The sequence below is a fragment of the Phaethon aethereus genome (assembly GCF_964289735.1).
Source record: "Phaethon aethereus genome assembly, chromosome: 17".
Lineage (NCBI taxonomy): Eukaryota > Metazoa > Chordata > Aves > Phaethontiformes > Phaethontidae > Phaethon > Phaethon aethereus.
The window spans coordinates 499551-516297 of record NC_138593.1 but is presented as its reverse complement, the minus strand read 5'-3'; the positions used below and the strand labels follow the sequence as shown (position 1 = coordinate 516297).

Here is a 16747-nt window from a genome sequence, read left to right as displayed (position 1 = left end):
CCAACAGCAGCAACTCACCTGTTCCTGCTCAAAATCTGCCAGTATTTCAGTAACACTTACTTCACACCTAAATCCCTTGTCTTGCTGAATGACCAAAGCTTGTCCTTCCCCAATGGCAATACTTAAATGCTCAGTGACCCTCCAAATGAACTTCCAGACTCCAACGTCATGCTCAGATAAACAAGATCAAACACCACATTCACCAGAAGTTTTCAGAATAGAGTAGGTTTTCTCAAATGGTTCTGTATCTTGTATCATCACTTATGGATAACTGGTCATGTGGTTACAAAAATGTTTATAGATAGCAGTAGAAGAACAAGAAAGGAAAAGAAAAATCAGTGTGCAGCTACCCCAAGGGAACAAAAACTGTCAGGAGAGAAATTAAACCTCAGACCCCATGCCTTTATCTATCTCCCAGCTGCAAAACCACATGGATCACTCTGACATTGCTTTCCTCCTTGGAGACTAGGGCAGTGAAGCCAAGGAGTTTTCTACTAGATACATGTTGTCCATCTCAACTCAGACATCTCTTTTGCCTCTTTCTTATTAACTTTCCTCTCTTTTCTGGGAGAGGTTAGGTTTTTCTGGTCTGGGGAGAAGTTTACTTTTCTTCTTCTTTGTAACCTGGCCAGGTCAAATGTGACCACAAACCTGCCTTTATTCTGCTGTCCGCACCTCTTAAGAAAATGCCATGAGTTATGGACCGCGAGGTTTTAGCGCTCTGAAGCAGTGTCTCAAAGATTTTGATCTGTCTTCAGTTTGTTGCTGCATGAAGACTCTGGGACTGTACAACTTGTTTAGCTCTTACAAGATTAAGTAATTTTAATGATAACAGGGGTGTCTGAAACAATCTCAAGGGACTGCAGAAACCCACAAGTAATTTATATACCAGGTGACTGGCAGCTTTTGGGGCAAATTTCCACTAAAAGATGGGGAAAAAAGCATCTTGTGTTCTTTTAGGAGACTGATACAACCACCATCCTGTTAAAACAAAAACCAAAAAATCCTACTGCCCCAAACCAGCAAAAAATCCTGAGATCTCCTCTCAAGCCGGCATTGTTCTGGACAAGCTCTTTTCTGGTAGCGTAGGTGACAAACTTCTCTAAGTTGGATATAATGCCAGTAATAGCGCCCAGGCCTGAAGGCATTATGCAAATATCAGCAATTATTGGGAAGTGAACTCCCTTCATAGATTGCACATAAATGTTTAGCCAGCTGCCAAGAATCTTCCAAGCAGCGCACCGATATATAGAATCTTGATTTTTTTTTTTTTTTGGTCTTTTTTTTTATTTAAGTCATTAACTTTCTTGGCTAGGCCCAGCCAGTGTCATTCTGCAGATTTTTTCCTTGACGGTTTTAACAAGTGTCACAATTCTTTTCTCGCAGATATTCCTGGACAAGCAGGAATAACGGCTGCGTTTTACCATTTTGTACACTGGAATGGGAACACATTATTTCTGTTCAAACTTTCTGCTATTTAAGCCCTTGCACAGCCCAGCCCGGAAATGCCAGCCATGTTCCCCAAGCGCAGCCTGCAGATACCCAGCACTCCCCTTACAACACATTTCAGATTCTTCCCCAAGGAGCCACAGAAAAGGTGTACACACACACACACACACACACACGCAGAGCCGTTCGCTGCTCCACGCCACAGCAGCGCCAGTCCTAGCCCCACACCCAAACCAGAGAGGCCCCAAAGCCTTCACAGTCCTGCCAGAGAAGTGGGTTCCCACAGAAGGGAAACACTTCCTGCCCAGGAGCAGAGTGGACAGCCCCACACCAGAGAGCTCAAGCAGTCCTCCTGACAGAGGGTAAGCCAGAGAGGCAACGCCATTTCAGCGCTGCGATCGTCCCAGCCCACATCTCTAGCAGTGGCCTAAGGCGGGAGAGCTGCTGTCTCTCTCGGAGAAGCTGGACACAGCAGCAAGGCCTGGCCAGGCCTCAGAGGTCGCACACAAAGTGCGCAGTGCCGATTCCTGACTCACGAGCCAGCTGCACTTGGCAGTGGCTCTTCGAAACAATTCTGCAAGCTGGCCCGAGCCCAGAATCAGGCTCCAGGAGCAGGAGGCCGGGCTGGGGACCCCAGACATTGCATTCCCCAGACTAGCAGTGCCAGAGCACTGAGAAGCAAAGATAAGCCTGGCACTGTGTACCACCAATTTATTAGACAGAGACACCTTTTCCCAAACCTTCACAAATCCAGCATTTTTTCTGGTACAGGGCGGGGGGGAGGAGGGGGGGGGAACTTAGGCAGAGCTTTCTCTTCCATTCCCTAAAGAAAGGTAAAACCAGGAGAATCTGCCACCACAACCTGAGCCCATCCTGCCGTGCAAACCTTTCAGGACACGTTCAGCATCCCAGCAGACACACACATTCTTTAATTTACTTTGAGATCAGTGAAAATTACAAAAGCAATCTACCAGGCCCAAGTTGAGAACATCTCTGATGGCTTCCAACTCCCTTCCAGCATCCAATGCTCCCGTGAAGGAAAAAGCATGGAGGGACTCATTATCTGTGCTGAGCACAAGTGTCCACAGCCCTCTCAGAGCTTCAGACCCAGCAAGCTGACTGCAACCAATTTCGTTACTGGTACTGGGGACATAACACAACCACGTGTCATGTTCTTCCTACCCCAAGAGGAGAATTAATTTGTCTGTGAGAGGCTGGAGCAAGCCCTGGAGAAAGCAACTAGGAAATCTGGTACCATTCTGCATAGTTGAAACACCTAATGGGAAACTTCAGGCCTGGGGTTATGTTCTTATTTCGATCCAATGTAAAATTCCCATCCTGCCAGGTTAAGGTGTGAGCATCAAGGGGAGGAAGCCGAGGACCTGGCTGGTGAGCGGACTACAAAGCACAGCTTGGTTTTACCGCTGCTTTCTGCACAACAATGCTCTAACTCATGCCACTGCAGTGTCAGCTACACAACCACATTTGCTGCCTATGGTAGCTATTACAAAAGGTGAGCAAGGATTAATTAGGAGAGCTGAACAGCTTCCCAATTGCCCACAGAACCCCGAGCACAAATTGATTTGAGGACCAATGCCATCATTTCCTCTTTCTTGGCCAACATCATTACCTGGAACACCAGGTTCGGGTGTGCTCTGCCCTGCAGACTGCGGGCCACGCAGAGAGAGCGATCTGCAGGGTGGTAGCCTCTAACACAGGCTACTGACAGCTTGTGGGTGCTGGGGCGGCACTGCTAGCGCTTCCACCATCAAAACTGGGCAAGGAAAAGGACATTCGTCCACAGCCTCAGGGACTCAAGACTGTTTCATGCTCAAATCTTGGTGCTGCAGAAAAACGCAAAACAATTTAAAAATAAGACTAAGACATGGTATAACCTAAAGGAGCCAGTGCCTCCACTCACACCAGTTTGGGGAGCTGGTTAACAAATCAGCCAACACATACGTTTACGCCTCCTTTGCACTAGTAGTAAACTAGACCTGCAAATTGCCGGTGTGTTACTAAGCCACCCAAAATAAAGCAACTTATGATGACGTAGTAAGGTACACTTACAACAGCAAGCTAAGCTGTTGTCACATCCTTTACCCTGTACAATGCATTCACAAAGAACATAGGAGGACAGGGACATCCCCAACTCTGCTTTTCAGATGGAAGTATTCAGAGAAACACTACTTGTAAATACCAGCTTAGAAACTATGTTTGTACTCATCCAATCAATACATCAAACCGAATACCATGAGAGACAATGCAATTGAGTATAAATAAGCAAACAAGCCTGACTTGTGACAAATCCATAGGATAAAAAAATGAGGAAACATAGTTACAGGACCTATCTGAGTAATGGACTGGAGTAAGGTTCCTCCCTCTTCACTGAAATGCATCAGACTGATTAATTCACTGTAAATTATTTACACAGCTATAGCCTCAAGGGAACATACTTGGAGGGAGGGAGGGTGGAATTCCTATGATATTTGCAGTTTTTCATAAGTAAACCTTTGAAAGGGAATTAATTACACTGGAAACTCCAAGTAGGATGGAATCTGCCCATATACAGTCAGACATGGCACCTGCCTCCTCATCCAATATATAGATTCATTACCCAGCCTATGGGTTCAAACCTTATTTGCATGTGCATATAGAGGTACTTCGCAGAAAAATAGCCATGGATACAAAAATAAAGCAATTTTTTTGTTGCTGCAATGAAAATTTGCCCCTACTCTGACTTTCAGCTCTCAGACTTCTCAGTCGATTGGCTCATCCCAGACTGTTAATTGCTTTCAGGTGGGAGAGCAGGAACCAGGATGTTAGATCCCACGCAACTTACCGGGTATAGTAGGAATCCACACCCAGAACCTCCCGCACACTTGAAATGTACTGTTCCAGCGCAGAGTTTGTTATCGTTTGCAGAGTCACACTGTTGGCTTCATGGAAGTCCCCAGCATTTTCTGCCAGGCTGTCACCCAGGTAATACTCATGAAATTTCAGAATTCCTGCAAGGCACCAGAATCATGAGGTTATTTCTGAGGGGCAGGAATAATGCTGCCAGCAACTGTCTAGGGAAGTGGTACAGCCCCTAGCATTTGGCATTTCCAGCACAACCGGGGCAAAGCATTCCGTGTCATGTCTCCACAGGGCTTTTCCAGTGTTATGTATTACAGCCTTGCTTTTAAAATCTGGTTTTGTACTTTGCAGATGATAGCTCAAAAGTACAAAGGCAGAGTAGTGCTTTTATGAGATGCTCAGGATGCATTTGCTATTGCAGTACTCATATAAATTATAAAACAGATCTTTCATACAAGTACCTACCAGGGTAATTCGCATTTCAATAGATGCACATGAAAAATACCTATTAATAGCCTCTGATCACATAAATTGAACACACAAGGCTCAAATGCTGAACAAGAGTGTTATTACTACAGCAGAACCTCCTCACATCAAACAAAGATTTTTCATTTCACTTATATGCATGAAAATACATTATATACAAAGAAAGAAAAAGATGGCTTAATGCATAGTAAACTATTAAAAGATAGCATTTCACAATGGGTAAACTCGATAAAGCACACTCACTGCTTTGTTAAGAATTCGACTATTACTGCAGATAAAACCTTCCTCCATTCAGACTGCCATATCCTTCCAGATATAATTAATTCTACAGCTTGTGATCAACAATAAAAGGCTGCTCTGAACGCTCTGTTTGCCTTGACAACATAAATTAACCAGTTAAGAAGAGTGGAGGAATAAAGAATAAAGCAATTCCTTCTGCAGCAACAGCAGCAAATACAGAATCAGTGAAGACGCTCCACGGGTACCATCTCAGTGGGATAATGAGGATCATGGGCTGCCACTGAAGCTACTTTTTCTGTCAGCCCTAATGAAACAAGAGGTCACCGTGGCTGGGCTGGAGTCACCACTGAAGAGCTCCCCAGCAAAGCTGCTCAGGTGGAACCCTTGAAGTACCACAGTCCCTCTCCTTCCCAACATCTGACAGTGCCTTCAAGGAGGCAGTCACAAACCCATGTATCTGAAGAATGCAACTGCTTTTCTACAAGACGCAGTTTGGGCAAGGAGAAGACTGGTCATGAAGCCTAGTGGCAAACCCTACACTTCTGATACATGTAATTTTAGTAAGCCTAGCTTAATATTAATACTGTAGAATTACTGGCATTTTATTGTGCAGACTACAGGCCTGAAGAGCCAATTTGTGACTGGATGCATAGCAGGACAACACTACCTTACACTTATATGTGCAACATTGCAAAACGTGCCCAAACAAACGTTATCTTCCAATCAATGTCATTCCATCTGAAGTCAGGCACGTATGAATGTTTGCTTCCCTTCCTGAAGCATTTTTGGTGCAGTCTAAATAGTGCTTTTTATCTCTTCAGCTTTGTGATGGTGAAGGGCTGCAATTATTAAATTATATCCAGAAAGAACTCATGAAAATTTACAGTCATCACTTTATTAGATAATGAAAACCAGCTGTCTGCAAAAAGCAATCCTCTTCTAATTAATCCTCCTTGCTCCTCTCTGATAAGTGTTTCCACATTCATATGAGGAGAATTCAGAGGATCAGGCAGTTCAATGGCATATCAGGAAGCAGGGACGCACTTCTGTTTTCTGCAATCCACTTCAGTGAATAAATGTCAAAAGCTTTTGAAAGGATAAAGCACAGAAATATAATTAAAGTAGGGATTCTTATGCATAGAAGATTCTCACAGAGCCAACATACTTGCAATCTCATTACTGGTCTGCTCTGCCTTGTGGGAAATATATACAGATTGTAGGTTGAAAAATGGAAATATTAAACATGTGAAACATTTCCATCTCCAGGTGAACATCAAATCCCTGAATAAGCATTTCTATGCCATTATTTCTGTGGCTATGTCATAGTTTTCAGTCTATTCAGCTTTAAGGTACCAGATGGAAAGGATTCCCTTGTATGTTCACTCTGGTCCCAGATTCATTCCTAGCTACAAATGGTACAACTCTCCCTTTGTAAGGCTTGTTCACAGGCTCTCATCTCCAAAAAGGACCTCACCTGCCCCAGGAGCCAGCAGCCAGCTGTACAGATAACCTGCAGCCAGTGAGTAGTAAAGAACAAGTCCCCTCTGGCCATTCACTGTCTCCAGGACCTGGTCAATGGTCACTGGAGAATAGGGATCAGAGTCCTGCTGCCCAGTCTGACGTTCCACGAGCAGGTCAGCAAATGCCCTCGTTCGTCCTCTCTCTGCTACTGCCAAAGCTTCATCATGGTGACCTGAAAAGACAAAACCATCTCTCAGACCTGACACCAATGTGGTCTGCAGCACAGTGTGCAGGAACAGGGACAGCTGCTATCTCAACCCAAACTAAAACCTGGGGAAGCAGGGTCACAGCACTTATTTCTGGAAAGAGTAGTCTCTGCTGGAATACAGTCCCACAGATCATCTTGGCTGCAGGCAATAACACAATGTATGGGAAAATGAGCCACAGAGTGGCAAATGAATGGAGGAAGCAAGAAAGAAGATCCAAAGGTGCCTGAAATCCAAAGCAGGGACACTCTTATTTCTGTCTTGGCAAAGAAATACTGCGGTGTGTCAGACAGATGAGGAGTGAAGGATGTGTCATGAACTGCCTCCCCACAGCTTCAGCTGAACTCTTGGCATGAGCTTGGAGTTCAGACTCAGCATATGATGGCATCTCTTACCGAGACTGACAAGTACTCGCTGCAGGGCCTGATAGGAGGATGTCTGCAGGTCGAAGAGTGACAGCTTGTAATCTGTGCTCAGCTGCACCTCATGTCGGATGTTTTCAAACAGTGCCGAGGCCCGGTACAGCTGAGAGGGAAAACAGCCACAGTGACTTCCTTACAGACACAGCACAAAGCACCGGCTGGGAGAGCACGAGGATCCAGGGCCAACATACCCTCAGGCAGGGGAGGTCTGCCTCAGACAGCCCCTCAGGATGGCAGCATCCCTGGGAGAGGGGAGGTGACTTTGGATGGAGCAGGAAGGCACATGGGCCTGAGTTGGCTCAATGAGTTACACACCCTCCCCAGGATGCACCTCCCCTGACGTTTCCTCCCCTGAGGACGGGAATGACCCAAAGGGCTCAGAGGACACAAGCCTGCCAGCACCAAGCAGACAATGGTATACCTGGTGCTGAGACTCTTCCAGGTTCCCACTCGCCCAGAGGGAGAGGCCGAGCCCATGGCGGATTTTGGCTTCATCTTCTCTGCGTCCCAGCTGCTCTGCCAGCCTCAGTCCTGAAAAGGAGCCAGAGTGAGAGAGGGCCAAAGGGGAGAATGGGCTTTGGCAGCCAGGTAGAGCACTTCTACCTCAGCAGCCTGGAGGGCTGTCAGCTCGGGTGGGCCCCGGGCCTCCAGAGCTCCTGTGGCACGCAGACAGCCATGGAGCTGCCAAGCAGTGGGATGCTGAGCGGCGGGATGCTGAGCAGGGCAGCGCCAGCACTGGGCAGCTGCTGCTGACACTCAGATTGGCACCAGTGTAAGAGGTGCCTCAGCAAGACAGGTATTTCCATAGATTAAGACCTCCCTAAGTGAGGTCAAGGTGCAGTTCCCTGAGACATACTCAGTAAGCCCCTATCAGGAAGTTTGACTTTTAAACCTTAAAAGCCACACAGACAAACAAAATCACACCGAACTGCCAAACACTGCCAGAAAAGACACTCCCTGCCACATTACTGCCTCGTTTCCCAGCAGCTCTCCCCAGCCTTCTGGCAGGCCCCACACGGTTTACATACTGAGCCAGAGCACAGGGGGCAGGGTCCTGGCGTGAACGACCTCGAGCTCGTTTCACTTATTGCTGCTTCCACCACGCTCCAAACCTCTCGCCTCCATGGGCCCTGGACAACAGGGACTCCTCCTCTTGGGCGCCTTAGGTTTCCCACAGACTGGAGAGTGGGGGCCCTGGCCACAACCATGCAGCTCAGCAGCACCTAGCATTTGCAGACTTTTCAGGAATTCTGCACCACACCAGGAGAAGGAGCTGTATTTAAATTCTCCCCTTCCTACTTAATTGAATTCCCTCAGCATACTGGAATCTTGCCAAGGTCAGTTTCAGGAAAACCAGACTAACTGATGTAATTAATCCTTCAGCTTCCAGCTTCATACACTCCAACTACACTGCTCATCTCCTCCATCAGAGAGCCATCACCTTGAACAGATGCTGCTTGCATGCTGGAATCCCTTGCAGCAGCACAACTCATAAGCCAGTGCTGGCCCCTGAGCTCAGCAGCAGCAGCAGATGGCTTCCAGACACTGAAGACTGAACCTCCCTCACCTCCCTATCAAACACAACTTGTTTTCACTCACAGCATAGAGGACACTCACCCATCTGGTCTCACTCCCAACTGAACACAGGAGAGGCCAGGTAGCTACCAGCAAGGCACCCATCAGTTTGAAACCTGCTCTCGGGATCAGAGAGATCCAACACAACCTGATGTAGTTTTCCCAGAGCCAGTTCCTGGTTTGCAATGCTATTTATAGAGAAGGTTTACACCTTCTAGGCTCAGTCACAAACGAGCTTTATAAAAAGACTCTGCCCGGTGCAGTCTGGATTCAAGCTCAAGAGCTAGCTGAGACGCCCACAGGAAGGCACAGATCATGCTTTGCAATGCTTTGTCTACATGACACCAGGAAGGCTCTGACTCATGTGGCATGTTGACCATAACAGGCCACTTCGACAGCTACTCACACGGATGCTCACCAGTAGCTACGGATGTCTGCAAGAGCTTTTGCATCAAAGGCTGCTGTCAAACACATCCTTCTAGTGCTACACTCACAGTACCTCACTTCTCTCCATGTTGTCAGGCCTCCCTCCTATCCCCCCGCACCTACCACTACATGTTGTGTTGCATAATTCAGCCTCTTACCTTCCTGCAGGTACATTACAGCCTGAGAGTAGTTCTGCAAGGCGTGATGAGTCCTCCCCAGACTGCTGTAAGACACAGTTTTGGCTACAAGGTCGTTCATTTGTGCTGCAATGCTGAGGTGCTGCTCCTGATAAACTACTGCCCTCTCATAGGTGCCCAAGGATTCGTAGGTCAGGCCCAGGTTCCCATAGGCCCGGCCTTGGCAAGTGGGGTTGTTGGTCTCCTCCGCGATCTGCAGGTCTAGCTGGTGATACTGCAGGGCTGTGTCATACTCTCCCATCTGCTGGTAGACCCCACCAAGGCCACAGGCAGCATCGCTCTCCAGAGCTCGGTCCTTCATCTCTCGAGCAATGTTCAGCTGGCGTTCCAGGCACGAAATGGCTTGTTCGTAGTTCCCCAGCTGGCTGTGCAGGCTCCCCAGCTCCCCATAGGCCTGGGCTTTGTTAAATGCCTCCCCCAGCTCATGTGCCACCACGAGCCTCTTCTCAAAGCACACAAGAGCCTGCTGCAAACTTCCCATAGCCCTATAAGGGAAGAAAACGATAGCATTTATTTTGTCAGTATTTTCTTTAAAGAAGGTATTTTGTCATTTCCTCTAGAGGTCAGCTCAAGCCTTTCAGGCAGAGACAAACACTCCCCCACAGAAACATCCCCGGCACCTTTGAATCAAGCTCCTTCTTCTGCCACCCTATGAACTTCTCCTCCTCCCAGGACAGAGCAGCATCAGCTTCATTATTTGAGCTGGTAGCAGAGTCCTCAGCGCCAGGACTCTGCTACTTGCTCCTATGCCAGATCTCCATGCATGCATACAATGGCCACACAAACACACCCCATCAGTAACACAATGCATCCCTTTGTACTTGTACTTCATTGTCTGTCATTAGAATATATATGTAGCGCTCCTTACCTGTGCCCATTGCCCAAGCCCCGGTAGGCCTTTGCCTGATCTTGCATACGGTTCAAGCTTTGAGCCACGGACAAGTACTGTTCATAATACTTTATAGCTTCCTCAAAATCTCCCAGAGCCTCATAACAATCACCAAGGTTCCCATATGCTCGGCCCCGATCTAACACAGATTCATTTCCACTGAGCTGCTGCAGCATGGCCAGCTGCTGTTCAAAGTAGCCAATAGCTTCCTCCATGACATTCATGTTCATCTTGGTAATGCCCATGTTACCATAGACTTGGGCTTCTATGCTGGGGTCCTTCAACTTCTGCCCAAGCTCCAGCTGTTCTTCGTAACACTTGAAGGCCATTGTGTACTTCCCAAGTGACATATACACTGCAGCAAGGTGACCATGTGCTCTGCATTCACCTGGCATATCTCCCAGCTCCTGGTACACCTCCAGCTCTTGCGTGTGGTAACCTAAAGCCTTGTCACACTTCTGTATCATTCTGTATGCAGAGCCCAAGGCTGCATAGGCACTGGCTTCCAGTCTCCTGTCTTTAACATGATGGGCTAAGCTCAACTGCTGCTCATAAAATTTTATTGCACCATTTACGTCTTTTTTACAGACAAAAATATCCCCCAAGTTCCCCAGAGCTCGGAATTTGGCCTGGGAATTGTTCAGAGACTGGGCCAGAGACAACAGGTACTTTTGACACTCCTCTGCTTTGCTGAAGTCCATCAAGGCTTTGAAGGCCAGGCCCAGGTTGCAATAGGCTTTGGCTTGGCTCAGCTTGTCATGAAGATCCTTTGCTAAGGCAAGATCCTGCTCATAGTACTTAACAGCTTCCTCGTAGTTCCCAAGGCAGTAATGGGCATAGCCAAGGTTATGGCAAACTTTCCCTTCCCCTTCCATGTCCTGCAGCTCAGGGGACAAGCGCAGGTACTGCTCGTAGTAAGGGGCTGCCTGCATGTATTCCCCTCGTGAACAGTGGAAGTTGCCCAAATTGCTGAGGGCCCTTGCTTCACTCTGGATGTCTCGCAGCTCACGTGCAATGTTCAGATGATTTTGGTAGTGCTGCAGAGCTCGGTCATGGGCACCCAGTGCTTGATAGGCAACCGCTAAGTTTCCGTGTGTAGATGCCTGAGAGGCACGGTCATTTACTTCCATGGAAATCTGCAGCTCCTGCCGATGGTACTTGACAGCCTGGTCATACATGCCGAGAGCGTTATAAGCATTGCCCATGTTGCCATAGGCCCGTCCCTGGGCTGCATAATCACTTAGCTCCTGAGCTATGGACAGATGTGTCTTATGGAGCCGCAGCGCAGTGTCATAGTCGCCTTTCATCTGGTGAATGATTCCTGAAAAATAACAGAAATGGGCTCAACAAAAACATTCCTCCACGCTAACCCTTCTGCAACACCTTGCTATGCCAGAACTTTCCAGCAGCCTGGCCCTCGTCAGCTCATGGCCTGGCCCCTTCCCCCAAGCTCCCTACACAAGGCAACCCCATCCCTTCCTCACAGCACCCTGCTGCATCCCTGGCACAGGCCCTTCTCAAGTGGACTGCTTCTTTACTCCTAACAGGCAAATCCTGGAGAAGGTTTTATATTACATATGAAGCACACATCACCACAACAGCTGGACAGTTTGGCCTTATAAAATGCCCATTTTCTTTTGTAATTATGCTACTTTTTTTCTTTCCCCCATCAGTGATACCTGGTGACTCCAGAGCTCATATTCAACACACTGAGCAAGAAAGCAATTTGTATTTGCTTTTCAATTTCAGTCAAATCATTTTGTACTTGTTATAAGACATGGCAACAGGAGCTCTAAATCTGCTAATTTTACACCTTATGCTTCAGTTAAACTCTGTGCTAACACTACATGTGGCTCCTTTGCACACACATGTGAACAGGCCTGGAGATTAAGGAGCCATGGAAGGAGGCCCTGCAAACACAGATCCTGCAGATTCGTCACAGTTACTTGATACCTGAAGACAACTTCAGGTCTTTCCCTGTCCCTAAAAGAAAACAGCTTCCAATTTCCATCTCCATATCATAACCAACGTGTTGAGGTGGAGGTCATGTGGAAGGTCAGGAGGCAGCTGCCTTCCCCCGTCACTGGCAAGCGCAGCATGCTGTGATCAGGCCCTGTGCATCAGCCCCCTCTTCGTTTGTACTTTTGAAAAGAAATTTGAAAACAAAGGCTTTCCAAGTGAGCCTGGAACATGAGGGCTGAAATTTGCTTTCCTGAGGCATTTGGACCTCGCAGACTCATTTTTTGAACTCCTGTAGGATTGAAAACCCAAGTTCCATTAGGTCAGCATGAAGCATTGCGGCTGAATTACCTGTATTTCTATCAGAGCAAGTCATTAAAAAATTCTGCTCGCTTTTCTACGAACATGAGGCTTCAGAAGGCAATTTAGAAAATATGGGCAGAACAAAACAGGATCAAACTAACAAACGCTTGGCTGCTGTCTCCCCCTGCACTGCAATCGTGATCAAAACTAGAGCTCATGGCAGGAGGGACTGGCTCCCTGGTGTCTTAGTCCAGCTCCTGGCCAAATCCTTTCTCAGCTCCAACGAGCCTGCAGCTCTAACTGATCAGCATTAGCTATTGCATATCTGGCTGATGCATGCTGATGTTTCCCTCCGGTATGACAAGGGAAGGTGGTGGCAGCAAGGATGGGATGAACTAAGCTAAGTCACGCCATGTGAATGTTTTGGCCCTCCATCTCCTATCTGGAGACAGGGCCAGTGCTGGGTCTAGGTGGATAGCCACACTGCTGCACACCACAGAGTGCTCACAGGAAAGACCACAGATTTCTGCAGAAAAAACATGAAGTAATTACAAGGGGTGGAACTGGATCGGACATAAAGCTACGCTAACTTAGAAACTGCAAAAACAGTCACTGTGAAAGTGTCCCACTGCTTTAGAAACTAAAAAAGATGGAATTAGCTAAATCTCTCCCCTGGAAACAGCAAGAGGTATCTGAGCTGGAAGGAGGCAGAACCAGCACTTCCCTGAAGAGCCTCCAAAAATGCTTACACCATCAAGTCATGACATCACCAACAATATCCCAGGCAGAAGTGGCTGTTGCAGGACACGAACGAACTCATTAGCGAGCCTCTCTAGAAAAGCACATTCATAGATAATTTCCTTAATGCTTCATTAATCCCAAGTATGTCATGCCGAGAAATAAAACGCAGTCTTACTTCTCAAGGAACAGAGTAGGAAAAATGCCACCAGGATACTGCCAGGAGCTACCAGCCACAACTTGCTGATGCTTGCAGATGCCAAGAGGCTGAAATACAGAGTAACAGGACAAGCAGGAGGAGGACCGGCTGGAAGGTCAGACACCTGGAGGAACTCAGAACAGCATGCAGACTTTTCCCACCGCACGGCTGGAAACACCCACCCACCCAGATCTTACAGAGAAACTACAGGGACACAGTCTGCCAGAGACACACGGGCACCACAGGCTGGCTGCTAATACCTACTGAGCCTTGCTGCCCCTGCTTTGTTGTTGCTACTCAGTGGGTTCCCATCATCCTTTCTGTACAAGCTGCCATCCCTGCCCCTAATTTCCAAGCATCCTGCTCTGTCTCTCTCCCATTAAACGGCAACTGTGTTTTCCTATCCTCAGCTATACACTTAAACAAAATTTTTGTCAAAGCCAGAGACAACCTTGGCCCTGGACTGTAGACAGAGGGCTTGCTCTGAGGGGATGCTGACTCTACATCTTGCTACTAGGTTCATGTATGTTTTATATGTGAGCCATGTCAAGCATCAGCTGTTCCACATTCTTTCCCATGTCCTGCACAATACAAGCTCCTTAGCTGCAATCTTTGGCAACAAAACAACTGCAAGAAACAGACCAGATGCCCCTAAGGAAGGAGAGAGACTCATTTTGGTCTGCAAGGGATCTTGCTCATCTGGAACATGCAATAATTACTTTATTTAATAACCATCTCCCCAAATCTATCTCAATTTCCAAGTTGATATCTTGGAAACCAAGATGACACCCAGGCAGGTCTGGTCTGTGATTTGGTGTTTCTGTTGTCCATGTGGCACTGAGATGGGAAAATTGAGGCTGAGAAAAACATCTGCAAAGTTGCCTGCCTGCGAGAGGTGTTGGAGCAGCGTGGAATGCAAGTTCCTGCTTTTAGCACCTAGTACATTAAAAAAATCTATTAAGAGATAATGTCAGGGCATTGGTGTGAAATCCGTATTTTAGCTTACAATTTCTCTCATGCCCAAAAAATCCTTCTAAATTGGTCTTGTACTAGTGTATCTATTAGCCATTACAGTCCTCAGGCCAATCACTGCTGTGCACAGAGCACAAGACGCTTGATCAGGCTGAGGTTCCTCTGGCCACCCACGGATCATCAGCTTTAAGATGTGAACCCTGCTTCTGTCACAAAGTTCCTCTCCTTATTTTTCTATCTCAGCCCTCTTATCTTCCTTGGATCAACATCTCTGGTAGCCCTGCAGATTATTTTGTCAAATACTCAGCTGACTTGACAGAGAAGGAAAAGTCTTTGGTATCCAATGTCATTTAAGAAGGCCCTAGTGAGCAGATAGGATGCCACAGCTCAGCCTCAAAGCTTAAACATCCTGAAGAAACTCCACTGTGAGGAACAAGAAAAGTCAGTGCTCAGTGGTCACCATTAAAATGCCATTGACAACTCAGTCGCTGTGTACACAGGAGTGGTGAATGAAAGATGAGGATGCTAGTGAGAAGTCCTATGCTTGCTGTCATTACCTCTCTCTCTCAACATGGAGGAACTCACAACGGAGGAAGAGTGTCGGGGATGCTGACCCAATCCAGACTCTCCCACTACCACTTCATACTATAGTTGAGGATAGTTAAGAGATGGAGTATCTGAGGCTGGAGATAATAGGAATTCCTGCCCCAGGACATCAACCCCTCCTGTCCCACATGAACGAGAAGGAAAGTAGGAGAGGAAGATGGCAAGTCAGACACAGAGCATGGCTTTGAAAGGCAAAAGGCAAACAGAGAAGTAAAATTCATACTAGAGATTAGGGCAACAGGTTACTGAAAGAGACAGTGTTGCCACTCTCTGGAGAGGCTACGGATGGAGTTTCACCCTGGATACTATGTCCACCGAAAAGGCTGCTCTCTGTCACAAGCCCTGCTCAATCAAATTCCCAGAATTTCATCTGAAAAATTAAGATTGCTCTTGGGAAAAGACCAACGTGGTAAGGGACCCCACACAGCACCTCCTGGTATGTTTCCATCATTTGCCCGAGGTAATTGCAAAGGACGGCCCAGGAAGGAAAGGTTCTAGACTCAGACTCCAAAATCATCACCTACCAAACATATTCTCTCTTTGTGCATTCCTCAACAGACAAAAATGAGGTTCGTAGATGGATGGGATATGAAGCCTTCACAGTTCTAAATGTTTTAGTCAGCCTCTTTACTGCCAAGAAAGGAGAAAAACAGTGAGCAAATTTTTACCAGGAGACACCCAGGAAAAAACCAAGTAGCATAACAGAGAACAAAGCTGTGCCGCCCTCACCAGCAGAACTTGCTATCACATTAGTTTGCTTGAGCTGTCACCGATTTGTTGTGGCATTTGAGGAAAAAGGATCCAGAAACACACTGTCACTTCAGAATATCACCATTCTGACTCATTTTTACAGCTATAATTATTGACTTCAAAGTAAAAGATAGTCTTCCGGTCAGGCAGCTACACTATATTCTGGAATAGCACATGAAGGATAGAGCAGAACAGACCCAAGCAGAAGAAAGAACAAGCACTCAGCAGACATGAGGGGAGACAGCCAGAGATACCCTTTACTGCCTTATATAGTGTAAAGCACCAAAAATGGCACAAATTACATTAATTCACAAGTTTTCTTTCCTTAATGATGAATACAGTTAGAACTGGGCAGAAACCTGTATAAGACATCAGCAAAATAATCATAGAAGTGATATTCTGCCTATGCAAATCACCCATTTTTCTGATTCAGGCAATGAATCAGTAAGGTGAGAGAGAAAGTGTCAGACTAACTTTGGAACAGTCCTTGCAGCTGCTGTGCTGGACCCCGGCAGGCAGTTGCAGCAGAAGTCAAAGGGACCTCCAGTCTCCCACTAGCATCAGCCAGTGCAGAACAAACCTCTGCGTCGTGATGGGATCACAGCTGCACCAAGGCCTCCAGCTTAGACTGAGGTAACATCAGTCTTGACTGAACTTGCTCTTTCAGAATGAAACACGAACATGCTGAATGTTGAAATGGAACAAAGGTGGTTCTGAAGTTCACCCATGTGAGAACCATGTCCCAGACACATTTGTGGTGCGGACAGGAGAGCCTAACAGCATCCACTGTCTCATGCATGCTCTGCTGCAATGCAGCTGGGCTGGATGAGTGGGCCTGCGAGCAGTGAGAGATGAAGGAAAGGGGGTCTTGGGTGAGTCAGCTAGCCCTTCAGCAATCAGGGAAGAGATGGCCAAAGGTAACGACCATTTTTTTACTCTAATTGCAAAAA

At 47.0% G+C, this 16747-nt stretch overlaps 1 protein-coding gene across 2 annotated transcripts in view; it reads right to left on the bottom strand.

Annotated features, from left to right (window-relative positions):
- TTC28 (tetratricopeptide repeat domain 28) overlaps positions 1-16747 on the bottom strand; it is a gene marked incomplete at both ends in the record, with an annotated part of 206315 nt that overhangs the window by 29082 nt on the left and 160486 nt on the right. For both annotated transcript variants that reach the window (XM_082007850.1, XM_082007851.1), the window contains 6 exons: positions 4292-4457; positions 6509-6727; positions 7157-7286; positions 7605-7714; positions 9343-9866; positions 10250-11591. In XM_082007850.1, coding sequence (XP_081863976.1) covers positions 4292-4457; positions 6509-6727; positions 7157-7286; positions 7605-7714; positions 9343-9866; positions 10250-11591 — 2491 coding nt within the window. The remainder of the gene's footprint in view (positions 1-4291; positions 4458-6508; positions 6728-7156; positions 7287-7604; positions 7715-9342; positions 9867-10249; positions 11592-16747) is intronic.